Raw genomic sequence first — 27,412 nt, forward strand, 5'->3', positions numbered from 1 at the left:
GGATGGTGGGTGGTAAAGACCCCGATCATGCAAAAGAGATTCTTTGAAATAAAATAGAAATGCTTATAAAATTTGGATCAGGAGAAACCCCATGAACTCGTAAGTCCATAAACCCCACAGTCTCTAACTGTTTAGTCCGGCTCACAGATGCGGGGACTCTGTGAGCTAAGACTGCCAGGTCAGCAAACTGCACGTTTTTCTAATACACCCACTTTTGACCAGGTAAAAGATCCTAAGGTTTCGAGTGAATTTGCTCCTAGGATCCACAGAGTGATGGGCATTCTTGGAGAGCGTCAGGGCAAATGAATTTGCACCCTGAATGGCGGATGGTGGTAGTGTTGTTTGGGTAGAGGGGGCAGTGGCTTTGAGAAGTCTGCCCGCTGTGACAGTGTAACACGTGTTTTCCATGCTTGATCTCGTCTGATGCTCACAGCCACCTGAGTTTCAGGGCCCTGGCTATTGTCCTGAATGGAAACATGCCAAGCCCCTACCGTTACTGGAATTATCTATACCACCTCTCCTCAAGTTTTATTTATTTTGCATCATATAAACTCTATAGTATTTCAACACATTAAAATGCAACATTAACAGACAAACTGGAGCATAGAAACATTTCGAAGAAGATAGTGGGTGGCTTTTCTATTATATTATCTGATTACGCCGTCTTTCTTTTGGGTCCTATCTTAAGAAGCCCAGTCAGAGCCCCAATGAAGAGAGAAGTCAAAACATCTGGCCCCAAAATATTTGACGCCGGGTCTGGCTTACATTCTGCCTTGTCTGTGGCTGGTTTGCGAGCAGCTCCTCGGAGGGTGTGTCCCAACTTCCAGCAGTTGCCTTTGAAAGCCACGTGTCCGCTAAACGCAATTTTACACCAATAAGAGAAACTGAGGAAGGAATGGGAAAACTATCATTTTTCTATGCTCCCTCAATTAATTCAGGTGGCATTAATTTAATAGCTGATTTTTATCTTTATTTAGTTAAAGCATCAATTTAGGTCTTTTATGTGATTATAAAAAAAGATTCACTTTGGGGTATGGATCTGGTTATCCTTACTAGTACTGACCCCTTTGCCTTTGCTACCTCGCGGCTCCTTGGGTGTCTCCGGGAATTCTCTGTACTTGAAACCTACGCGCGGCTGAGGCTACGCCTCCGGGGAGAGGGAGAGTGAAGGAAGGGGGCGGGCCTATTTAAATACAGGGGAGCTGCGCCTCTCCATTGGCTGCCAGCCTGTCCATTGCCCAGGAGGGCGGGGAATCCCGGGGGCTGGAGTGCGGTACCTGAGCGAGACGCGCACCAGAAAGCCCACGTTGGCCGCTGCGGGGAGCGCAGAGTACAGAGGCGGGAGACTGCGAATTCCGGCGCCGACGCCGCGGGCCACTGCTCCGCGCACCGGTCCCCTTCCCTCCCATCCCCTGTGCGAGCGGGGTCTGCGGGGCAGCCAGGCGAGCACTGAACGGAAAGCAAGCTCCTTGCCGCCTCCGCTTGGGAAGTCGAGCGGAGCGCGGAGATTTTGAGGGGGAGCGACAGTGCCCGAGGGCGGAGGGGCGCGGAGTTTGTGAGCGAGAAGGAAGTTAAGCCTCGCGGAGAAGATTGGCATCTCGGAACGCTTTGTCGCCACAGCCTGGGCCCTACGGCCGGGTAAACTAAACGGCGGCGGTGCGAGCCAAGGAGGGGCGTGCGCGGGATGATGCCCGGCATCCCCCCCAGCTGGTGAGCGGCCCTGCTCCCCCGCCGTCCCGGGTCCCACTCAGCCGCCCCGGAGGGCGCGGGGCAGTGCACGTGCGCAGGCAGGGAGGCCCGAGAGTGACCGCGCCGTGACCCGCTCAGGGGCGAGGGCGCTGGCTGCAGCGCAGCCCCGACTCGGACGCACCTGGCCTGGACCTTGCGCCTCCAGAGACCTGCGCGGGAGTGTGGGGCTCCCCGTCCTCCCCTCCAAGGGGTTCTCCCGGTGATCGCCCTCTTCGCCTCCCCTCCAGTCTGGGCAATTGGGGGCGCCCCGGAGGACCATGAGAGATAAGGACTGAGGGCCAGGAACGGGAAGCGAGCCCGCCGAGAGGTGGCGGGGGCTGTTCACGCCAAGGGCCACAGCGGCCGCGCTCCGGCCTCGCTCCGCCGCTCCACGCCTCCCGGGGCCCGCGGGGCCAGCCCGGTCGGGCGGGGATGCCGGGGCTGGCGCGGAGGGCGCAGTGGCTGTGCTGGTGGTGGGGGCTGCTGTGCAGCTGCTGCGGGCCCCCGCCGCTGCGGCCGTCCCTGCCCGCCGCCGCCGCCACCGGCGGGGGGGCGCTGCTGGGGGACGGCGGGAGCCCGGGCCACGCGGAGCAGCCGCCGCCGCCGCCGCAGTCCTCCTCCTCCGGCTTCCTCTATCGGCGGCTCAAGACGCACGAGAAGCGGGAGATGCAGAAGGAGATCCTCTCGGTGCTGGGGCTCCCGCACCGGCCGCGGCCCCTGCACGGCCTCCAGCAGCTGCAGCCCCCTGCGCTCCCGCAGCAGCAGCCTCGCGGGGAGCCCCCTCCCGGGCGGCTGAAGTCCGCGCCGCTCTTCATGCTGGATCTCTACAACGCCCTGGCCGCCGCCGACGACGAGGACGGGCCGTCGGACGAGGAGAGGCGGCCGCCCGCGCCCCGCGGAGGAGCCGGCTCGCCCCAGCCTGGGCAGCCGCCCCCCGGAGCCGCGCACCCCCTCAACCGCAAGAGCCTCCTGGCTCCGGGACCTGGCGGCGGCGGCGCCGCGACCCCACTGACCAGCGCGCAGGACAGCGCCTTCCTCAACGACGCCGACATGGTCATGAGCTTTGTGAACCTGGGTAAGGATTTGGGGTAGCGTAACGGCGAGAACATTCCCCCCTTTCCAGTTGCCCGGGCCCGGGGCGGGGGGGTGGGGTGGGGTGAGAGTGGAGGAGCTCCTGGCGCGGCGGGGACGCGAGGACAGCAGGCTGCGCTCCCGCCACCTGCGCGGCGGTGGGCGGCTCGCGCGGTCCTCCGCGCCGCGGGCCGGGCTGCGCGCGGCGGCGCGGGGGGCGGCGGGGGGCCGGGCGCGGGCTCCGGAGTGCGGCGCCGGGCAGGCGCGTCTTTGCGGGCGCCTGGAGCAGTTCCGTGCTTTTCCCAACAGTGCCCGGCTCGCGCCACCTTAACCCGACTGTGGTAGAAGAGTCCGGCTGAGTGTGGCCAGCTGGGAAGAAGAAGGCTCTGCAACATTCTTTTCCCTCCTGACTCTTTTCTTTTGCACCCTTAACGCGCTGAGGGCGTTTTCCCACCGGGACTTTTGGGGAATCCGACAGCCGCTGAGAACTTCGGAAACTTGACATGATTGTGTTAAGTGGTATCCGTGGCATTGGGGGAGGAAGGTTGTAGAGCAAGGTGCGCCAGTCTGGGCGGGATCCCGAGACGAGTTGGGGTACCCCAGCTACTGCCCTTGCTCACATGCCTTTGGCTAGTGCGCCCAAAGGCTCAACTTTTTGAGCTCTGCTGCCCAACTTTACGGGCAGAGAAAGGGTGCTGGTTAGGGGCCGGCGTTGGGCGCTGAGCTGGTCTGAACCGGTTGCCAGGCAACAGAATGGAAATTCAAGGGCGGCTAAATCGGGCTCCGCCACAAATGTTCTGTGGCAAACCCGGACGGAATCACAGAGCCTTTCTTCCCCCTGAGTTTTCTCATCTGTAAATGGGAACGGTGTAAGGAAGACTTTTTTTCAGAATCAATGCCTTGGATTTGTGCTACTCTTCATTCATAAACTAACTCAGTGTGGACAAAGGCATGTAGGGGACGCGCTCTCGGCGGAGAAATGGGTTGCAGAGCCACGGCCGGAGTTGGGGCCGCAGCTTTGTGGGGTGGGTCTCCGCGGACTTCCTTTCCCGTGTGAGACGCGTGGCTCTGCCCAGGCCCCAAAGTGGGTTAGCAGACACTTGCCAAAGGAGCACACACGTCTCCAAGCCACGTCAAAGACGTCCGCCCGTCACTTAAGGCCATTATTTACTTGAATGATTCCCGTGTAAAATGTTTCGGCGAGTTCTTTACAAGTATATCTGTGAGCTGATTCTCAACTCCGCTGAGCTTTGGGGGAAGAAAGGAGGAGTCGGGGCCGTGGGGGGATGGGAGGGAGGATGTGGAGCAGGACGATTGGCATCCAAGTGGTGCAAAAATCCCCCTGGGAAATTCATGCAACAGAATCTCACAGGGAGTGGAGGCTCACGGCCTGTCAGTCTTGCTACTTGCAATGCCAGGGGTTCTGATTGGACAAGAATTTTCACAGTTTATTGGAACCAAATCCAAGGTTGAGCCACCTCCAGGAAGCATTCTAAGGAAATTCTCATGCCAGTCAACAAAGTTTGGAGAGGCGGGGAGAAGGGTGCGGAGGACCAGCGCTATTCCTTATTCTAACGTCTCTGCTGCTTCTGGTTTAATAAATTTCACCTCTTGCCCTCACCTGCCCCCTCCCCCAAGCTTCCTGACAGCCTTGGGGAGATATTTTATTGCCTCTTGGGGATAGTCCCAACCTGGACAAAGTGGAGGAAGAGTGGCGCTTAGGGCTTCTTCTCGGAGGATCACGTTACAGTCTCTGGAAAACTGTTGCTGGGCTTGGACCGTGGTTCTCAATCTTGGCTGCCCCTTAGTATCACCTGGGGTCACTTGAAGGGCGAAGGGATGCTGGGGCTGCTCCCCAGAGCAATAGCGATTGAGTCGGAATCTTTGAGGGTGGGTGCTGGCTTTTTTTTTTTTTTAAGTGCTTTGGGTTTTTCTAATGTGCTGCCATGGTCGAGAAGCACTGGCACAGGAGATCCTGATGTCTGAAAGAAATCAATAAATCATCCCAGCAAGAGATTAAATTAAGCAGTGCTTTCTTATGTCAGTGGCTCCCAAATGTTGCTGCGCATTAGAATCACCTGGGGGCTTTTAACATCCACAGGCCCAGATGGTACCCGTACCAATGAAATCAGAATGTGTGGGGTGGAAGCCAGGGATCAGTATTTTTAAAGATCCCCAGGTGATTCCATTGTTTGGGAACCACTGGCTTAGATGGTATTTGAAATTGTGACAGTTGGCTTGAGGCAAGTTTGTAAAGTATGGTGCCATTTACTGTGTTTAATGACCTCCAAATTCTCCTCGTTCCTTACTTTTCTGACCTTTCCTGGTTTACAGGTACATACTGCTTCTGAGTCATACTGCTTGAAGCTGGTTGTCAACTGAGCCTGCCAAGGTGATGGTTTAACATAGTATCTCCCTAGACAGAGTTTCATTTTTCATAAAGGATTTTTGAAGATCCAAAAAATACTGCTGAAAAATTCCAAGAGAACTCAACAATAGTGTAATTTCAGGTGTGGGATAGGCTAATACGGAACTGAAGGAGATTCCTGGGGAGCGACCTCTGCCCAGACGCCTCCTGTCATGCCCCTGGGCTTTCTGACTGCAAGTTATGACTCTGTCTAGGTCCAGTCCTGGACTCCACGTGGGTAGTTAGAGGAGAAAAACTCTTGCAGGTGAGTAGAGTCCAAGTCATAAGCCACACCACCTGCCAGTCAAGCGGTTCTACTTAATCTTCATCCATTTAGCAGTAGAAAAGGGGGATTTCATAATGAGAGGCTGAAATGTGATAAAATCTGATTATCATGGCTCTGAGCATTAAAAGGACAGTTCATTTGAAGAAAGTAATTGCTTAGCAATGTGGATTCTCTAAGAATGTTGGGAGAATGCCACAGATCTCCTAATCTGTGTGGCTGGCTTTTTAGCTGTTGCGTTCAGTGCCTCATTAAAGGACCTATAGAAAGATACCTGTTACAGCACTGTGCTTTAAAGTGCTCTTACACCTGCTGAGTTAGGTAGGTTATAAGCTGAAAGGATGAGGGAAAGTGTTACATCGTTGTAAACATCCTTCTTCCCTGGGACGGGGAATATTTTACTCATGAGATACGTTTAAAATACCCTGAGCCTTGTCAGCCAGAGTGGCTATCAGGAAGTATGAATCAACAGGATAAATTTCTCTTGCATATCCCGAATGCTGGTCATTTGACCAGCTCACCGCTGTTTGTGTTGACTCTCCCTGGGTGAACAGGCTGGGGATGTTTAAACTCCCTCGAGCTGAATGGCTGGCATGCAGAGTGCCTGGGCAAGCTGGGTGCACTCATGCACCTGCATTCAATCAGGGCCATAGGTGCCATTTTCTACTTGTTTTCTACTGCTAAAAATGTCTTGGCAGCCTAATAAGCAAGCTTGCCAATTCGGTGACCTTGGAGAAGTAGCCTGGAATATCTTTCAGGTCTTAGCTTAAAATTCACCTTCTCAGAGAAGCCTTCTCTAAGCACTCTCTAGAAATTGGGGCTGCCTCCAACCCGATCCCTCTTCTTTACCATCCCAGCACCCTGTTGATTTCCTTTGTGACACTTATCACAAGGAGTATATGCATTTTTTTCCTTTTAAATTTGCTTACTCATTTGTTTGTCACCCCTCAGCCTCAAAAGGCAACCAGGCTTGTCTGCTGTTGTAATTTAAATCCCTAACGTAACGCTGAGCATGTAGAAGGTGCTTCAGAATAAAGATTGAATTAATGAAAATACACACATATCCCTCATTTAAAATTCACATTTCACTAATCTGGAAGGCCTGATCATTTAGAGATGGTATACCTGATTTTCATTAAGTAAAATGTTTGAAGTAAGTGAAGACATTTAGGACGTTGAGGTCCATGGTATTTGATGTATATCATAATGCTTTATTAATATATCTCTTTTGTATTAGTTACCCATATGTGTATGAGTTTGTAATATGCATCATATTTGAGAGTAGTGCAAAAGTTTCTTTAAAGCTCTGCATTTCAGACTTCGTTTATCTAACTTGAATTAATGAAGTGTTGATCTCCAGATGCTAGGATAAAAAGAAATAAAAAACTCAAATTATGCTCAGAAAAGGGAATCAGTATGTATTAGGACAAGTCACCAGAAACAAGAAACTTATTGTACTAAAAATACTGGCAATCTTCTGAGCAGAATTACTCCTGGGAAACATAAATTAGAAGAAAAATGGAGTACTCCCTACTTGTGTTTGTAACCAGATACGCTGTACTGTCTTTTTCTCATAAACATCGGATCAGTAGTACTATTTTTCATTTAAGCTGCCTGTACTTATGAAGATTTTTGTTAGCAGAAAATAAATCCATGCCTGCAAGCTACTCACAGCAAAAATAGTGTGGAGAATCTGGTAGCAAGAGTGTGGTTCAGAGAAACCGTGGATGTTCTCCTGAAGAGATTTCAAGTAGTAAATGTGAAATTCAGTGGTATTTCAACAGAAAAGTTGGACAAAGTGTTCTTAAACTCAGATCAAAGGGCAAGCAGATACCATTGTTTAGACCTCGGATGGTGTTTCCTCTGGTTGTCCTTCTAAGAATGGGTATAAATCCTTTTTAAATGTGCTGAGTCATGCTTAGTTCCTCTGCTTGAGCTTACGTCTGATTAGCATGGAGGAAGGGTTCCTAGTGATAGAAAAATCTGCGTAAGTGAAAAAATATCGCTGTCAGCACTTTATTCAGCATGTAGTAATTGTATCATCACTGTGTTGTCTTCAGAGTTTAGCTACTTTAAATATTGGATTTCAAACTAATATTTTACTTGAGTTTGGGGGTGGGTGGGTGAATCCTGGATCTAAGAGGTGGCGTAGGCGACTCTCACAGATAGCAGCGCTGTCCTCTCTGCCTCACCCTCATCTGTTGAAGAAGCTGAGTTAGAAGAGGAGGATGAAGAGGGTAACATTTCTTGGATAATTAATCAGCTTTCTGTAACTTTTTCACAAGTCAGTCCTCCACTCTCTGCTTCCCATCCCGTATTTAAAATGAATTGTTCCATGGAATGCTTATTTTTTCTTAACAGAAAGCCATTACAGTTTTCTCTTAATTTTTCCATTTTGAGCCTTATTCTGTTTTTCCTCCCTCTTGTCTGAGTTTCCTCCCTCACGTCACCTTATTTGGCATTTCCAACAGTGGGAAGGAAAATAGGCAATATTTTAGTCAGATAATTATGTTCCTGACTAGAAGCTTCCATATGTATCTGAGTAAAAGGAGTAGAAATCAATAAACTCCCTAAGATATGAACAGTTTACAGTATCCCCATGCATGTAAACAGCTGTTACACGTTAACCTGTCTGTCCCACCCTCCCATGTACAACCCAACAGCTTGCTGGGCAACATGGCTGCCCTGGCCACAGGCTGTCACCCAGAGGCTGGTATGGGGTGTAACTGGCAGCTTCTCTTCTTTTGTGATCCCCACAAAGAGCTGTTGCATTGCGTTGTCCTCCTTTCTCTGTTTTCATCCTAACAACTGAGTTGCTTCTATTCAAACACATTTCTCCTCTCGTAATACCCTCACCTCTGCTTCAATACCCTGCCCCCATCTCTTTCAACTCTGCAAACTTGTGAGCCAGAAGATGGGCTCCAGTCTTACCTGGAATCTATGAAAGTGGTGACAGTTGTGTCAAGGAGAAGGAAAACCGTTTTTATTTTAATGAAAATTGCAGTTGCTAAAGACCCGGGGCCATCAAGCTCTAAAGTGTTGAGGGTGCCAGAAATTTGCAGAACCTCAGAATTATACCTGCTTATCTTCCACCACAAGCATTAGAGATAAATAAGTAGTTCACTGAAGTTGGTTGGAATTTTTTTGTTCAATTACTAGTGTTTTGGAAATAATATTTTCTGCATTTTTCCCCCACTGTAAATATATAGCATTTTAGCACCCTTATGGATAAAGTTCGACTCTGGCTGGCTGGGATCAGCTACCTTCCAGGACATTGTTTTTCTGGGGAAGCATGCCCAGCAACAGACAGCCCATTTCTAAATCGGGTTTTCTCTGTCATCAATGGGAAGTTTGGAGTTATTGGTAAACTTGTGTCATCCACAGATCAAAAAATTTAGAGCTTTAAAGGTTCTTGGCTATCATCCAGTCTCATATGTTTGCAGTTAAATTGGTTAGATTTATTCAGGATCATTTCCTCTTCACCATTGTTAAATCTTAAGGCTAAGGGACAACCAAGAGAACCACAAAGAGATCCTAATGCATCAGAGGGATAGGGCCGTGGGGTTGTTGGTCAGGCGTGAGTGGATAATTAAGGAGAAATTCCAAAAGCATGCAAGAGCACAGCCCTGGGCAAGAGGTGGGGAGGCCCAAATCTGGAATTTTGTGGGTTTTCTCTTAGTGGATAGTGTTCTCTCCTAGAACTCTGCTTTTAGAAAAGAAAAAGCTATGCGTATCTATAAATAGCCCCTTGTTTGGTGTGTCGAAGGACTGTTGACCCCAACGAATTGTTTTCTGCTCTGAAAGTGAGTTGAAAACCACGTTGCTCTGAGCGGCATTGTTCCACTGATGTCCGCAGGCACAGATTCTCTTCCTGCCCTTCCCATGTCCATTATTAAAGAGATTGAGTCCATAATAGAGATGATATCTAAATTACATCAGGTAATTCCTTGATGGGTCCCTACGGTCTTGTTATCTCTATCCAAGTCCCAGATGACTGGGTCGAAGACTCCCTTTCAAACATTTTTGCAGAATGAGGTTCTGGTTCCGAGTGGGAGAGTCTTCCTGACTTTCAGGTTCATGGGCATACGCCCTTGATTACTGATCCTGCTAGATAGGTTGGGATTGTCCTAGGCCTGAAATGTCCCTGCTCCATAGTGCTGATGTTATGTTCATATTGTTTTCTCATCATGGAGAGCTCGGTCGGGGAGGGAGGAGTGGAGTGGCTTCACAGCAGGCAGAAAACAGTGTGCCCTGGCAGGGGACTGCGAGCCCTCTCCGCGCTGAACTTTGATATCTGCCGCATCCTTATTATGACTCTCCTGCCACTTACCCTTTTCACCTTGTCTAGAATGTGACTTCCATCCTTAAACATCTGCCTTTGTTGATTGTTGTTCCTGTGTTTACAGTCTTGTTGGTTTCCTGTACATGAACATGGGCTGGCAAAAACTTCTGATTTGTGTATCAGCAGAGCGTGAACTAACCCTCTCATTGGTAGGAGCTGCTTTATGTGCTGATGAGGCCAGAAGATTTTTATCATTGGCCTTGCTTAATGACTGAGAAATAATCACTGGTTATTTTCTCTCTCTTTTGAATCTATGAATGACATTTAAGTATTCTAAAGACAGAGCTTTGTAAACTACAAAATTAAGGACTAAAAGTTTTGCTTGACTTTGTTCTTTCCAGATTTTATCTGAACACTTCCATATCAGAATAAGTTAACAACAGAGAAGCTGTGCATTTAAAAAACATACTCTTTTTTTTCGAGCCGCTTTAGGTCTACAGCAAAATTGAGTGGAAGGTACAGAGATTTTCCATCCACTCTCTGCCCCTGCACGGACAGCCTCTCTCACTATCAGCCTCCCACACGTGAGTGCTACATGTGTTACAATGGATGAACCTACACTGACACGTTGTCATCTCCCAGAGTCCACAGTTTACGTTAGGGTTCACTCTTGGTGTCATACATTCTGTGGGTTTGGATGAATGTGTAACGACGTGCACCCATCATTATAGTTTCATACTGAGTAGTTCACTGCCCTAAAAATCCTCTGTGGAGAAACTGTATGTTTAACCAGAAAAAAAAATCAATAAAAATCTTAGAATTCAAAATATGCAGGGTCTTGTGTGTGTGGGGGAAATAAAATGCCTTTGTTGAAAGATATTTTATTTGTAGGGTTTTACCACATTGGTATATAAGTAATTTTGATCACTATGTGAGCTTATTTTGTGCTTCTGTGTGTGGACACCAAATCCATTCGAAATCTCTTTCCTCCCACCCTTTTTTAAGTCTAGGAGTTAAAAATCTTTTTTCCTCTGCATACTTTCAGTGAGGTGTCTGTCACCATAGTACCTAGACAATCCCTCAGGCAGAGATATGAACGATTAAATTTCTCCCTGGCTTGTGCCCTGTTTGATCCGTGCTCTGTAGGATTTGGGGGAGTAAAAGAAAGGAGCCTGAAGAATGAACAAGAATTATAGGAATTCTGTGCTTGGAAATTATTGAAATTTGGGGGGTGGTTAGGGGAGGGGTTACATATTTTTCCTTCCTTTCTGAAAACTTATGTTAAAACTAAGTGTGACTTTTGGATTGGGAAACTCACAGAAATATCTTTTACTGGCCCTAGAGGCAGGATCCAGGGGACTTTAAAAGGTTTCCTCAGGAGAGACTGTTTAGATCAGATTAAAACTCAATTAATAGAGACTCCATAAGTCCGGAAGTCTTTGTGAGTGATGTGTAGATTAGGCTCCTTTGTTTTGAACTGTTTCTATGAGAAAGGGCTCCACAGATTGTGGTAAATAAGTAAGAAAATGCAATAATGTAAACAAGGAACATGATAACTCTAAAGAGTGCTCTTGAGCAGTAGGTAGCAATTCATTGAGATATTCTGGGCACTTGTGAACATTTCTTTCCAAATACTGTACAGGTGGGACATTTCATGAATTCTCCTCGATAGTTGTCATGTCAAGTCTCCATCATCATCAGGTATTTTCTTACTGAATTCTAGCTAAACACCCCCAGACCCCCTCCGCAGAGATGAAACTTCTCAAAAAAGAGGGAAGTGCTTGGGGCCTGGCAGTGTCAGTGGACTTGAGAAGTTCAGCTTTGGTCCATAACATCTCACTTGGGATGTGCTGTGGTTTAACTACGTCTCTGTCCAGTAGGATAGCAGTTTAATTGAGCCAAAAGTGAAATGACACCAAAGGGTAGGGCTAAGACTTATGGTGGGTAATAGTGAGGAGGACATAGTTGCCTTCGGCTGAAGATTTTTGGAGAGTTACATTTCTCCGAGAGGGCTGTGGAACAGGCCTTAGCATTTTTATGGGGTCTGTTTAGGGCAGAATCTCCTAACACCAGCTGTGGGAACTCCTCCCACAAATCTGGCACTTTGGTTATTTCATCTACTTAACTGAAGTTGTTTGACCCTATTGTTACACATGCACATCTGTGTCATCGTTACAAGCTGTGGAATCCAACATAGGTGCAGGGATCTAGGAGGTACCCAGTGGAGGTTAGTTTCCCTTTTTCTCTCTTGCTTTCCCCCCCATTAATAAATTTGGCAACTCCATTGGGTTTATTTCCTCTTTTATATCTGTTCTTTTCTCATAGTGTTGGTGCCTTTTGTTGTCGTTGACCTAAGAGAGCAGCTCGTACACATCTCCATGGAGTCTGGTAGTTCTTTACCACCAAGATGGCCCATTGCCCACTATAATGGTTTTCTTTTTTTTTTTAAAAGATTTTATTTTTTTCCTTTTTCTCCCCAAAGCCCCTTGGTACATAGTTGTATATTCTTTGTTGTGGGTCCTTCTAGTTGTGGCATGTGGGACGCTGCCTCAGCGTGGTTTGATGAGCAGTGCTATGTCCGTGCCCAGGATTTGAACCAATGAAACACTGGGCTGCCTGCAGCGGAGCGTGCGAACTTGACCACCAGCCCCAGTAGCTGGTTTTCTTAATGGTGCTAGAAAGTACTTAAGGCCCGTTCAGTACAGAGTAGAGGAAAGAGCACTTGATTAAGATTCAGGAAGCTTGAATTCAGCCTCTAGTCTTAAAGGGATAATACTTGCTCAAGTCTTCTAAATTAAGTATAATTCTTGTTCCAGCCGCTTCACCAAATTTCTGGGTCTCTTTTCTTGTAAAATGGCTTTCCTTGTCTGTAAAATGTGGATATTGGGCTAGATGAGTATTTTCCAAATAGTGTTTCATGGAACACTACTTTTCCAAAATGTTCTGCAAAAGAAGATTGTGGAAGCACTTTCTATGATATTCCTCTCTTTGATATTTACACGTCTGTTAGCATATTAAAGCCATGACAAGCCCACCAGTAAAGAAGTTGGCTAACTTGTTTTAATAGAGTTTTCTTTGAATTTATTTTTGCTCTCTAACCCCCTTTTTCAGAAACACCTCTGTGTCAGACCTGAGCCTCTCTGCCCCCAGATCCGCTCCTGACCCTTCCTCTGGTCTTCTCTAGAGGGCAGGGGTGTAACCCCAGGCCACTGCATTTCCAGCAGCTAGGCTACTGCTCCTCGGTCGCTGCTGCTCTCTCTGGATGAGCTTCCATGTTGTGCTGGTGGCCTTGGGCTCTCTGCCTCCTCCCTGAGGGTGGAAATGGCTTCCTGCTGTTGCTAATCCCTGGGTTGTCTCACCGTGACCTGCTTGGCTGCTTAGCTCTCCTACTGCTATGCCACCAGTTCCCTGCATTAAATTCCCTCTGTTGTAAACACTTGCGGGGGTTTCTCTTTCCCTGGTTGGACCCTGATTGCTATGACCTTTCAATTCCCTGGAACACAGTAGAGAAACCTCAGAGTAGGTAATGCTCGGAACTCAATTCTAGGAGTGGTCCTTATTGTGTTTCTGTTAGTGAGTCTTTATTTTTTTAAACAGCTTTCTTGAGGTATAATTGACATTCAATAAGCTGCTTATTTAAAATATATGATTTGATAAGCTTTCACATATATGTACCTTTAAATCATCATCACAGTCAAGACACAATCAAGTCATAGCTTGAGCTATTCTTTTAAACAGTTGCCTATGCCAAGGAATGAATGACTGACCCTAACACAGGAAGTGCGGTGAAAACTCCTGTCTTTCATTGATGCCCTTGCTCTCCATGCTTTTATCTTGTGGGCTTTGAACATCCTTCAGAATGGAATTTGCTGAGGATGTTTTGAATGGTTTTGTTGGATCAGAGAACCAGGGGGTCAAGTCTTTCTGGGGGTCAAGCTTGCTCTTTGCAGCTGTGACCGGCCTTTATCCCATATCTCACCTCCCATATTTATTTTTGGAAATAATAATAAAAATAGATAGATCTCTTTTCTAATTTTGAGATCAAGCATCTGAGGGCACTTTCGGGTTGTTGGTGATCCTATTGGCATCTTATTTCTAAATGTTCAAGTTTAGAAGATTCAATCCTTCTGGAAAATAACACAAAGATGCTTTCCTGTGTTTCTGTTTTAAATTCTGGCAATTTAGGTAGGGCACTAGTCCAAGACATTTATGAAAGTAGACTCCAATTTACCTCCAACTTTCCCCCCATGCTCATCCTTCTCTGAATGTTCTGTGAGCTTAAATAGAAACTGTGTTTTTTTTTTTTTTTTACAAGAAAATGTAAGTATTGTATTTCTCTATGGCCTTTTGCTTTAAACAATGACTGATGTCCGGGCTGGCCTTAAGTTAAGGCCAGAGCAGTTAAGTTCGCACGTTCCACTTTGGCGGCCCGGGGTTTGCTGGTTCAAATCTTGGGTGCGGACCGACGCACTGCTTGTCAAGCCATGCTGTGGCAGGCGTCCCACATATAAAGTAGAGGAAGATGGGCATGGATGTTAGCTCAGGGCCAGGCTTCCTCATCAAAAAAGAGAAGGATTGGCGGCAGATGTTAGCTCAGGGCTAATCTTCCTCAAAAAAAAAAGAATGACTGATGTCACTTACTATCCTATTATCTCACAAGTCAAAAATGGAGACTTTTATAGCTGCAAATTTACACTAAAGATTACTGGGTAGTAAGGGGAGAATTTGGAGATTGTTGGAGAAAATTATTATTTAGAATAGCATTAACATAATGTTCCAGATAACACCGGTTACATAATAGAACAGTTGTGTGAAGTTGCTTGACCATGCCCTGTCTCCCCACCATTCAGGGAAGCTGCTCTTTCCTTGCCACCCACTCTCTCCTCTCCACTTGCCTTCTGTCCCCATCACTCAGCTGAAATTCTTCTATCAGAGGCAACCAATGAAGGTCTTGAGTCTTCATCCTTCTCTCTGCAAGCCTTTTCGTTATTAAATCTTTATCACCGTCATTATCATTCCCATTTTCTCTGCTGTACAGTCCTTCTAAAAAATTCTCTCCTTAGCTTCTGTAATGCTGCTCGCTTCCTCTTGGTTCTTTTTCTATCTTGCAGACTCCTGCCATATTTTGGGACAGTTTCTGAAGAACAGCAGAAGATTCAGAAGGACTGGCATGTGGTGCGAGACCTACACAAGGGGCTGAGATAGCTAAAGGGTTTGTGGGGGCGGAGAGCGCGCTCAGGTATAGGAGTTGGGAAATGATATACAGCCATAAGGCATGATGACAGGCAGGTGCCAGGCTTTCAGGTGACCCACTGTGGAGGCTTGGTAGCCTGGTGGAAGAGTAGGCCACGGTGATGGGGCACCCAGCAGCTGGTGTAGTCAGAAGGCCAGATGTCAGCTGCAGGGAGGTCTCTCAGCTCCGAGCACCTCCTCATGTGTTTCTCCTCTCCTGACCCATGTGTTTAGAGTGTGGTCCAGGTGTGGTCTGGTACCAGAATCATACAGTGCAGTGCTTTTCAAATTGTCTTTGCATGAGAACCAGTTTTTTTCTTTAAATTTTAATTTTTAATTTTTGTGGGCCCATACTTTTATAAAATTCATTAAAAATGAATTACTAGAAAGTGAAATGGAAAAAACCCAAAATACAAAGTCAAGCCTCAATTTTTAACCATGAGATTCCATTGGTACAAAATTATCAGTCAGGTTGCTGTCAAACTGTCTCAACAGCCTCCATTTCTGTACTTTTCTCGCTGCAGGCCAGTCACAAAGAGTGCGGATCAGCACAGGCCCAGTGTGGCTTCTTGGATGTGGCCCTGGCTCGGGGGTTTTGATGTGGGATTCGGTGTGGGAATCTATGATTTAACAAGCTCACTTGGAGCTGAGAGTGATGGCTAAGGTTTGAGAACCAGGGTGCTGGTTACTCAGGTTCAGCGTTAACCTCTGCCCTCACTCCCATACCCAATCAATTGCCAGACTTACTGCTTCTGCTTCCAAAATGTTTTAGTCCCATCTTCCCACCTTTTCTCTCTCTTGTCTCCCCAAGTTCCCTACGTGAGGTCTTTATGATCTTGACCTTGATTTCTGTAGTGGTTTCCTCTACTGCTAGTCCATCCATACATCAACACCTGCTCGAGTTTTCTGTAGCACAGATGTGCTCTGTTATCCTTCCTCCATCACCGTCATTGGGTGCTTATGGCCTACTGAATAAAGCCACAATGCCGTTCTGACTCCTACCCCTTTCAGTTTCGTCTCCTCCACTCATCATTGTATACACCATCATTTCATTCAGCTGGCTAACTCTGCTCTGTGATTTCCTTCTGGCCTTTTCTCATGATTTCTCCCATTTACATTGCACAACTGCCCATTTCCATGTTCTCAGTTCTCTCTGTTCTTTAAACCCGAGCTCAAATGCCATCTTGTCAAGGGACCCTTTCTGAAATTTGCTCACCCCCATGCCGTGACTCTTGGGAAGAACATCTGGGGCCTAGTGACAGGAGACTCCTCCTGGTGCGGGACACCCTGGAGCGACTTTCTCATTTCAGGCGTGTGTTTGTGGATGAGCTCAGTGTAGCTCGGAGGAAGGAGTTGGAGCCTTGGGTTCCAGTGTTGGCTCTGCCCCTCAGCAGCTGTGAGGATTTGGGCAAATCACCTTTGACGCTGACTTCTCTGATTCTTTATCATACAATATTTATCTTGATCCTCCCCAATACCTAGCATGGTGCCTTAGATTACTTGATACTCAATAAATGTTCGTTGGACAAATGAAGGTCAGTTTCTATAAAATAAAATTGGCGCATGCTGTCTTCTTTCTTTCTCTCATCACTAATAACATCAAACATTTGAACGAGAGAATGATAGACTGTGAAGTGCCGTGCGGCTATGAGGACTGCTTATTAACGTCCATTAGCAGCAGTGGTTATAACAGGAGACGTTGCCTTCTCCTTCAGAGGTTTATGTTCTGTGAGTTTCTAGATGGTTTAGAAAAAAAGGCCTCAGGAAGAAGAAATATTATTTTCCCTCTATCTGATGTCATTATGACTTTAATAAGTATTGCTAGGGAGACAGAAAGAAGTGCTGCTGAGTCCAAATTTAAATTTCCTGGTGGTGCCATGCAGCAAGCTTGCGTGCGAGGAGACATGACTCCTCTTGCAGGTGCCGACGCAAAATACTTATCTTGTCAGCTTCAACTTTCTGCTCGCTGGCTTGGCTTACATCGTGAAGGTGTTAGACATTCTGTTTACATAAAGGCTGAGGGGGTGACATAATGTCTATTGAAGCAAAGTCACTTAGCTCCCCACTAGGCAACAGGGAGCATTTAAAAACCAAAAACAGATCAAAGCTGTGGGCAGGGTTGAGATACCCCTACCCAGGAGCGGAGGTCTGGCCAGGGGGAGGGTGGTCTGTTGGTTGGCTGCCCGGAATAGACGTGCATTATTGCCTCGCTGTATTTCCAGACCATTGGTGAAATGAATCAGGCAGAATGAAACTCTGAGCAGCCAATCCAGAGAGACTGCTTAAGTGGGCACAAGTGGGTCCAAATAGGTTGGAAAAAATGTCAAATCAGAGTAAGCACATACAAGATGTGATGTTTCTCTTTTTATAGACTGTTATAAAAATTGTTTAAAGCTAAACAACTCTTCAGTACTTAAATTATGTATAATGAGACAGGTAGATCCTGGAACAGAGAACTTTTTGCCCCCTTATCCCACTTAAATTTTGCTCTCCCTGCCCAGAGTATGCAAGACATAAACACTTTCATTTCCGGGATATATATTAGCCTGAGCATGGAGGAAAGGGAGAGAGATGGGGTTGATACGGTCCACAGAAGTAGCAAATCTAGTTCTCTTTCGTGTTTTATTTGATGAACTTCAAGGATGTAGCCAAGGGAAATATGAAAATAACTTGAGACTCGTTTGTAAGTCCCATCAAGTGATAATCTTGTATATTTTATACTTTTAAAATATATGTAGATATAGAGGAAGGTATATTATATAGTATATACTTCCTTTACAGTCCCCAACCCCAAATAAGTAGTTTATTGTTGGTTTTATCCAGCTTTATTGAGATGTAATTGACAAATAGAAATTGTATATAAAGTGTAGGTCATAAATATCACCACGATCAAGCTAATTAACATGTCCATCACCTCACATAGTTACCATTTTCTTTTCATTTTTTGTGGTGAGAACACAAGATCTACCTTTTTAGCAAATTTCAAGTATGCAGTACAGTATCGTTAATTATATTCAGATTGCTGTACACCAGATCTCCAGGACTCATTTGTCTTGCGTAACTGAAACTTCGTGCCCGTTGACCAACGTCTTCCCTTTTCTCCTCCCCCCCCAGCCCTGGCAATCATCATTCTACTTGTTGCTTCCATGAGTTTGACTGTTTTAGGTTCTGCTGTTTGACTGTTTTAGGATCTCTAAATGAGATCATGCAGTATTCGTCTTTCTGTGTCTGGCTTATTTCACTTAGCATAATGTCCTCCAGGGTCATCCATGTTGTCACAAATGGCAGGGTTTTCTTTTTTTAAGGCTGAATAATATTCCATTGTGTACGTATATATAGATACATACCACATTTTCTTTATTCTCTCATCCCCTGACAGACACTTAGGTTGTTTCCACATCTTGGTTACTTTACTGTTTTGTCTTTTGTTTTTTTGGCCATATTTAGGAAGAAGTAATAGTGTGAAACATTGCATTATTCTGAACTTACAAGGTTAAGGTGACTTGGCTATGGTAATATCTCTCTTGTCCTTATTATTATTTTTTTTCCATTGGTTGGCTCTTGTTAGAGTCATGAGGTATCTTGTGTCTGAGGACGTCCTCTAACCCCGGCACTTCTGCTCTGCTTTGAGTGTGGGATGACAGGAGACACTCTTCCCGAAGCACGTGGGTCATCCCTTTGACTTCTTTTTCACCTCGAGGCCTTGTTTTTCAGGACAGTGGAGTGCTTGCTCATTCTCATACACTTGATCTCTCTCTGTCTCCTTCGTTGGACGTTGTATTTTCGCGGCCCTCTGGTGCCTGGGGCCTGGCTCGTAGGAAGCTGAAATCAGAATTGAAACTTCTCCTGAGGTGCCACCTTGCATCACTAAAACCACAGAGACAACCGGGATAGCCCTGTTAATGCTACAAAAATAAAATGTGTCACCAGAACATTTCACTGGAATGAGGAATTTATTTCCGTGATTCTCTAAGGTCAACTACGGTACACGCTTTTTCCTACTGGGCAGCGAACATGTTTTACCAAAGTCTTACCTAAGTGCTTTTCGTTTACAGTTCCACAATGACTTCTTGGCTTCCTCCATGTTGATTTCTGCAAATATTGTGATTTACTTTCACACCTTTTTGAGGAAGCAAATTCTGAGTTGCGATTCGTCTTTTAATTTTTGCCAACATTTTGTGACAATTTTTAAACATACAGAAAAGTGGAAAGATTTTACAGAGACTATCTGTCTACCCCCCCAGAGAATGTGAAAAAGATCTATTTATGAAAGGATTACTTACAGCACATGAAGACAAAAATATGTAGGTTCTATTGTTGCGTCATTTGACATCCTGGAAGATACGGTGACAAGGTGGCTCTAAACCAAATGGAATCTGAGGCACTGGGTGGCACACCCAGAAAGAAGCTTCCTTAAACCCAGACAGTGTCTTCAGTATTAGAAATGACAGATTAAATTCGGTTGTCCAGTGTTTATGGAGCCCTTTCAAGGCAGCAGGCTAAGCGCTGACGATAGTAGGGAGGGGGAGAGGTGTAGTTGCTGAGTGGAGAGAAGGAGGCAGAAGCGTGGATGCCTAACCCTGACCCCAGGCAGAGTATAGTGGTGCCTATGGTAGAGGTAAAAACAGAAGATAATGGGAGCACCAAGGAAGCTGTGATTAATTTCTGGGGGGACATGCGTTCAGGGTGAGCGCAGGAAGAAGAGTCGGATTCCTGCTGGTGGATGTGGAAGGTGCAGGCTTTCCTGACTGAGGAACGGGGGAGGGAGCTGGTGATGGGGCTTTGGTGTGGCAAGAGGCCTGAGGTGCTGGATCCGAGGGTGAGGGGGCCCTGGCGGCGCTGTGGGGCTCCTCGGGAGCAGGTTGGAAAGGTGGGCTGAGACCGGATTGTGAGGGGTATTGAGGTGATTCTAAGGCTTTGGGACTTTATTTTGTAGGCCGTGAGGAACTGTTTACAACTTTTTGGAAGGCTGTGGAGTGACTGATGTGTGCTCTGGGAAGATATTTCTGGGAGCGGTGGGGAGGAGGCCAGGAAGAGAGGAGGCTGGAAATGGGGCGACCAGCTCGGACATTTTTGCCGTTGTCCAGGTAAAACCCTCATTTAATCTGTATTTGGAGCCTTTGAGGGTCTTTTTGAAATTTTAAAAGTATTTTGCATTTTTCCTTTCCTTCAATTAAGTTTAGAATGTTTAATAAAGAGAGGAAATTAGGCGACAAATTCATGAATAGCCCCTACGAGGTTATAACCTGTGGAAAAAGTGCCACTTCCAGTAACTAAAATCGGAAAGGTTGTGATTTAAATAGACGTTTAAATAGACGTTCCCTGGTCTTCCTGGAATTCTTGCCTTCATTTCTTCTCACAGTTAAAAACACCCATTTGTGAGCTTAGAATTGTGGTCAAGGTGCAGAGAATGTTCCCGTTTTTGAAACTAATTGGCTCCAGAGGAGACTTCAGCAATGAACTAAGCCCCATTCACAGGCTCCTCAGCCCAACTGAGCTGACCAGATTGAAATTCCGCTTCATTTTCCACCTGGTTTGTCTCTACTCTGTTGGCCAGCCACACCTGTAACAGGTAGCGTGAAAGATAGGTGTCATCCCCTGGGTTGCGGAATTAGCCTGTGCCAGTTCCAGCAGGTGACAGGCTCTTCTCCTTTCTACCTCCCTAATTAATCACGTAAACACCCACTCCTAGGAAAGTTTGTTTTCAGTGTGCAGCTCACAAAACGTCATTACCTTGATATACAAAAACCAGAGCAACTGTATGTACGAGAGAGTTTCGAGATGTGTAGACATTCAGTGCTGGTGTTCGCGGGAGGCAGGATTCTGGCCCCTGTGGTATTCGCCCCCTGGTGTTAGGTTGTGAATATCTTGCCTTCCATGGCTCAAAGGCATTAAGATTGCTGTACTCAATTATCCTGGATGGTTATTCACCTGGGCACTGAAAGACAGAAGAGGAAGGCAGAATAGCCGGAGAGATGAGGTGGAGGAAGAGGCAGAGAGGTTCAAAGTGCAAGAGGGACTCACCCCGCTGTTGCTGTCTTCGAACATGGAGGAAGGAAGGGGTCTCAAGCCCAGGACCACAGTGGCCTCTAGAAGTTGGGCACGGCCTTCAGGCGACAGCCAGCAAGGAAACAGGGACACCAGCTCTACAACCACAAGGAGTGGGATTCTGCCAACAACTCCTGTGAGTAGAGAAACAGACTCCCCCAGAGCGCCCGGAAAGGAAAGCAGTTCTGCTGACACCTTGAGTTGGGTCCAGCGAGACTCGTGTCGGACCTCTGACCTACAGAACTGTGAGATAATAAATGTGTGTTGTTTCAAGCCACTAAATTTGTGGTAATTTGTTAAGGCAGCAATAAAAAATGACTACAGTGTAATTTATACAGGGCTTTGTCACCATTCTTGTTTCCTTGGAATCCCTTAAATGAGAGCAGTTGGAGGGGGGCATTCTGGAGGGGCTGACCTGCGGGGGCTGGAGGACAGCCTGTGTGTGAATATGGGCTTTCCCGAAACCTCAGCTACGTGGCTTTAGGTCACCTCTCTGTGTGCTCCCGTTTTGTCACCTGTAAAACTAGGAAGTAATAATTGCTTTATTTCCAAGGGTGGGTGGGAGGATTAATTGAGATGCTACATGTAACAAGCTAAAGTACTCTTTCAACATAAGGTAAAATAAAGGAGGATGTTCAGGGCCTGTGCCATTTGTGGGGACCATAGATACCCTGTGAGCAAGCTCAGTGCCCGAGGTCAGTTTCTGACCGGATAGAGCTGTTTGCCATGGTTAAACCTACTCAAGCTGGATGATCCAGGAGTCACTGTTGATGTCCAGATACTCATCATGTACTCAGCAACATCCCAATTCCATAGGCCTGTAATTTTGGAGTTCCATAGTCCCATGATTTCCATAGTCCTATAATTTTCTTGCATCCCTTGATGGCCCTAGTCTCTAGGATTGGAAGTGTGCTGCTGTGGTATGATGATGTCCTAATCCTGGAATCAATAGAGGATGAACCTGTTGAAAAAAGTTTGGAAATCCCTATATCACTTAACCAGATCAGGTTTCATAGTAGAATGGGAAGAATCTCTAGTATCACCATTTTGAACGCCCACATCGATATCACTGGTTTTCAATGCTTCAGTGGAAGAGCTTAGAACTTTCCTGTAGATATTCATTGTCTGCTGTGTGTTTCGTTTACAAAAGGCAACCCCTGATGAACCACTGCCTCTCCACTGGGGAGGGGTGGGGATAGGTAATTCATGTTAGTGATATGCTTTTCAGAATATGAAGCTGTGCTTAGCTCAAATTGCTAGTATCAGGGAAATACAGGATTTTTTTCTAACTTACGTGTGTTTTACATTATGAATATTGAGAATATTGTAAATGATCTTGTTTCCGTACTCTGGTCATTCACTCAGAACCTCTTCTATTTGTTGCTTGGTATTTATATTTCCTACATTAACCTTGCCTTATTTTCTTGCTCTGTTTTCCTTTTGTTCCTATTTCCAAATCTGCTTGATGTTTATTCTGTAAAATTGTATTTCTGTAAATTGTTTCAGATCTATTTTCAGAATGAGGCAGAGGAGAAACAATTACTGCTCGAGATCAATAATAAATTGTCAAAGAAACCATTGCCTGTTGTTGTGGGAGCCAGTAGGTCCACCCCTACCTCTGCAGCTGTGCCTATGGGACTCTTCTCTAAAGAAATGGCCTACACCCTGTCTTGTGTCACCATGTCTGTGGGGCTGGAGTCTTTTGCCAAGTGGTTATGTGTCATACACAGTCCCCAGTGCAGATGGGACAATGTGACATCACTTGGTTGATTAACTCTGACAGCAGATTTGACTTGACATTAAACTTTCTTAAAGTGTGATCCATAGATAATGGGCCTCCGAATCATTTGAGGAGCTTGTTTAAAATGCACAGTCCTGAGTTTCCCTCCCAGAGGTTTTGATTCACTATGTCTGTTGTGGGACCAAGGGATCTGCATTTTAAGAAGCATCCTATGGTTTCTAATCAAGTGGTTCCTGGACCAGACTTTGAGAAGTACTGCCTCAAAGGGTGGGTAGGATTTAAAGAGGCAAGGGGCAGTGCACTCCTGATGATAGAACCAGCAGAAGCAAAGGCATAAATTGTGATAATGGGCAAGAATGGGTGGCAGATGGGAGGCTGAAGGGTGGATACCACGTATGTAAGGGCACTTTTCTGCTGTCAGTGCCATTTGTATACCCATCTACTTAAGCACTGGCATGCCTGTTCTGTTCCAGCTGCTTTGCCAAGCACCAAGGATACTAAAATACATAGACCACGTTCTTCCAGCAGCAGGCTGTTTAGAAGGGAGAGGCTGGTGTGTGGATCCACGGGACTTCAGGAGTGTAGTGGGTACTAAGAAATCTGTTTGGGGCATATCAATTAGGGAATGATAACGGTGGCAGGAGGAAGCAGAGGGGTTCTGAAACTGAAAGATGAGCAGATATTTTCCCTCTTTTCAGTTTCTGAAATTGTATAATGCAGTGAGTTAGCTTGAGATTTCCCACAGTGACTTTTACGATAACTTTTTATTTTTGTTGTGTGGTTTGCTTGTGTTTTACCTGTCATTTTGCTGCTTAATTAAATGAACTGTATAAATAATAGGGACCTCCACTGGAGGTATCTTGAGATTTTTCCAGCTGGTTCTGGAATTTGAAATTTAAAAAAAAAAATCAAAATCTCTTTGATTATTTTTATTCTCTGTTCTTTAACAACAAAGTGAACATCCTTTTTTGAAAGAGAGACTTAATAAATAGTAAGATTTTTAATAACTTGGCTACTGTTTAAATTCTTTTTAAGTCTGGTTTCCATGGTCATCAAACACTTCGAGGTTAAATGTCAGGTAACCTCTCTCTCAGGTCCGCTTCTGCCCCAGTTCTGCGATGTCTGAGCTCTAGTTCTCTCCACCTTGTGCCTCTTCTTGAATTGTATTAGCCATGATGGTGGATGGATCCATCTCAAGATACTGCTTAAGTTACTCTTCATCTAGAGCCAGAACTGCACTTCTCCACCTACTTGTCCTTGGCTACAACCCAAAGCTTCGAATGTTGTTGGATTACTCTGTACTCAGCCACATTAAGCTCAGTGCCTTTGATGTAGCTTAAAGGCGGACTTGACCAAGAGGTATTGCCTCCTGCTGATATTGAGGTGAAAGCCAACACCATAAAAACGAACGTTTTACTGAGAGTGCTCGCTCTACTACCTGCAAGCTCAGCTGGTCACACTGCCAAATTGGTCAAAGAAAGAATTGGCTTGAGAATTGCGAGTGTGTTCCTCTGGCAGAGCAGTGGAGCCCAGATCAATCTCGTGGGGCCCCCTAACTAAAATGTAGTAGACACGTCAAACATTTTAATTGGAAACTTAAAAAAATACCGTCTTAATTTGCTATATTATGAAAGCAGTTTGTTTAAGAAATGAAAAACAATGATGAATCTTTGACTTTTTAAGCCTTACCTTATTTCTCCACTAGCCCTCCCATCTGGATTTCTAGAAGACAATACTGATTGTTGTTCTAAAAGATTCTAAGAGTGCAGCACATATATTCTCTGCCCAAGAGTAAGATTACAGAAAGATTTGGCAATCTGGATTATACAGAGACATCATTAAATTATATTTACAGATCTCTGTGGAGCAATCACATTATATTAAGAGCTATAATGACCACAGAATTAGACATGGCTTCTGTCCAGCAGAGTCACTTCTGTGGGCCAGTTATAGGTGAACTGGCCACCAGAAGATAGCCAGGGCTCTCCTTTTCAAGATTCATGTTTCCTTAGATTCTCTTTGCTATAACGTAAGATGTTTTTCTTCGTGAGTCAAGCGAGACTACTTTTCAAGAAGTCTAACGTGGACCTCTGCGCAATTGATATAAAATGATGCGGAATCTCAGGAGTGACTTAAGAAACCCTTTGAATGGTGCATGCATCCACTTTACCACGGCTCTAAGATGGAGGTCATCTAAGAGCTGCGTAAACTCTTCTAGTTACAGGAAGCTCACTACTCCACAAAGACACTTCGTTTAAATTTTGTACTCTGAGAGTTGATGGCTTTCTGCTCAGTATAAGAATTTTCTACCTCCTTAAAACTTGGTCCTTGCTCATTCTTCTAGAGCAGGAGTTGGGAACTTTTTCTTAAAGGTCCAGATAGTAAATATTTTTGGCCTTGCAGGCACAGTCTTTGTCACAACTACTCAATGTTGCTGCAGTCATGCAAAAGCGATACTTCAACAAATGAGAGTGGCTGTGTCCCAGTTAGACGTTACAAGACTAGGTGGCTGGCTCATGGGCTGTTGTTTTCTGGCTTCTGTTCTAGAGCTATATAATCTAGGTCCTGAATATGAATGTCGCAAATTTTTAATTCCAAGCCGGTTCCCTGACCTACAGAGGCCCTTACTCTCCATCTGTCCTGCTTGTTGAATTAATTAGGAAACTCTATCTAAAGTCATTCAATAAACCTTACAAAAGTCTTTAAGTCCTAATAGAAATGAATTTATAACTGGAATTAAATGTGCATGATATTATTATGGAATTCAGGATAGTTTTCTCTCTTTTTAAAAAAAAACACTACATAATTTTTCATGCCAGGAAGCAATAACTTCGAGAAAGTGCTTTCAGTGTTCCAACATTGAACTTGCCTGGCGGGGATTGGCAATTTAGAGATAAGCAAGATGCAGGTGAACAAAAATCCTTGCCCCCAAAGTGCAGAATATTTTTATGGTTCTGAGTACAACCATCCTTTCAGAGCTGTGGATGATAATTTAGATGGATGCACAGAATAACTACCTGAGGCATCACTCTGTGGTTTCCTTTTCCTCTTGCTCCGTGTGTTTTCCTCTTTCCTGGTTGCCTTTCCTATAGGGCCATTGTAGTGCCAGACTATCATCTGCTGGGCGTAATAAACACCTACGCCTGGCTCAGGGGATCAAGAAAACTGGGTCAGCCAGAAGTCAGAGTCTATCATGCTGCAGAAGCAGGTAATATTAAGCGCAGAACCAGCCTCCTTTTTAAGATTTCACATTATGTATGGTAAGAGCACTGCTGTTGTTAAAAAAAAAAAATACTGGTTTGAGTCCAAAGTAATTTTAGGCATTAGAACAAGTTTTCAGAACATTTCAAGTAATGGTTATTAAAGCCAGTCCCGACCTCAGTCAAGCACCTGCTAGTTAATTCATCAAATGGTCACTGGTCGCTGGCAAGCCCTGTCTCTCCTATATTAACCAACTTTGCCCCAATCACCCACTGACCTTTTTCTCCAGAGAGGGGAGAGGACATAGGAGGACGTGCAAAATCAGATTTGGTGGGAGAAGTTGTTCCTGGCTAAAATGAGGCTTATGTGTAGTTTGGGAGATAGGGCTCTCATTCCCTGCCCCTCAGTGTGGTCTGCCTTACTAGCAAGCTTGTTAGAAATGCATCATCTCAGGCCCTTTGGATTCAGAATCTGCATTTCTACAAGACCCCGTGGTGATTCACAGGCACATTAAAGTTTGAGAGGCATTGAGCTGGTTCAGAGCCTGCCTTCTTCACAGAGGTGAAGGGCTGTCTTCGCAGGCCTATTTTTGTTTCAGAGATACCCATATTTACAAAGAACCTGAGTTGTTTTTTGAGAGATAAGATGGGAGAGAGGAGTCATGCTTCCAATGGCATTGAGAATTTGCCCAGAAATCTGCAAAATAAAATTATTCTGAGTGCTAAAATTAGAAGTAAATACTCTCAACACTGCTATATGGACCTTACTTCTTTTCTAAATGTTAAATGGTATGGATTTCGCAATAAACACCAACTTTTTCTTATGTTGTGTTTTCATTTGCATTCAGTTCAAAATATTTAAAAAATTTCCTTTGTGATTTCTTCTTTGACCTGTTGATCGTTTAGAAGTATGCTGTTTAATTGTGAAATATTTGGAGATTTACTGATTTCTAGTTTAATTCCACTGTAATCAGAGAACACTCTATATGATTTCATTCATTTTAAATTTGAGTCTTGTTTTGGGACCGCAATATGGTCTATTTTGGTGAATGTTTCCTGCACACTTAAAAAGAATACGCATTCTGTTGTTGGGTGGAGCGTTCAGTGAATGGCAGTTAGGTCAGTTGGCTGACGTCATTGTTCAAGGCTTCTGTGTCTTTACTGGCTTTCTGTCTGCTTGTTCTATTGATTACTGAATATTGAAGTCTCCAACTATAATTATGGCTTGTTTACTTCTCTTTTCAGTTCTGTCATCTTTTTCTTCATGCATTTTGAAGCTCTGTTATTAGCGAATACACATTTAAGATTGATTAACTGGACTCTATAGCATTATGAAATGTCCCTTTTTATACCTGGTAATAGTCTTTGTTCTGAAGCCATCTTGTATCTGAAATTAGCCTACTGGCTCCAGCTTTCTGTT

The 27,412-nt window shown here is 45.3% G+C and overlaps 1 protein-coding gene across 1 annotated transcript in view; it reads left to right on the top strand.

Annotated features, from left to right (window-relative positions):
• Nucleotides 1-2,014: 2,014 nt before the first annotated feature.
• Nucleotides 2,015-27,412, top strand: part of BMP6 (bone morphogenetic protein 6) — a 152,247-nt gene continuing 126,849 nt past the window's right edge. The window contains exon 1 of the mRNA XM_023624431.2: nt 2,015-2,803. Coding sequence (XP_023480199.1) covers nt 2,161-2,803 — 643 coding nt within the window. The 5' untranslated portion in view covers nt 2,015-2,160. The remainder of the gene's footprint in view (nt 2,804-27,412) is intronic.

The sequence above is a fragment of the Equus caballus genome, chromosome 20, assembly GCF_041296265.1.
Source record: "Equus caballus isolate H_3958 breed thoroughbred chromosome 20, TB-T2T, whole genome shotgun sequence".
Lineage (NCBI taxonomy): Eukaryota > Metazoa > Chordata > Mammalia > Perissodactyla > Equidae > Equus > Equus caballus.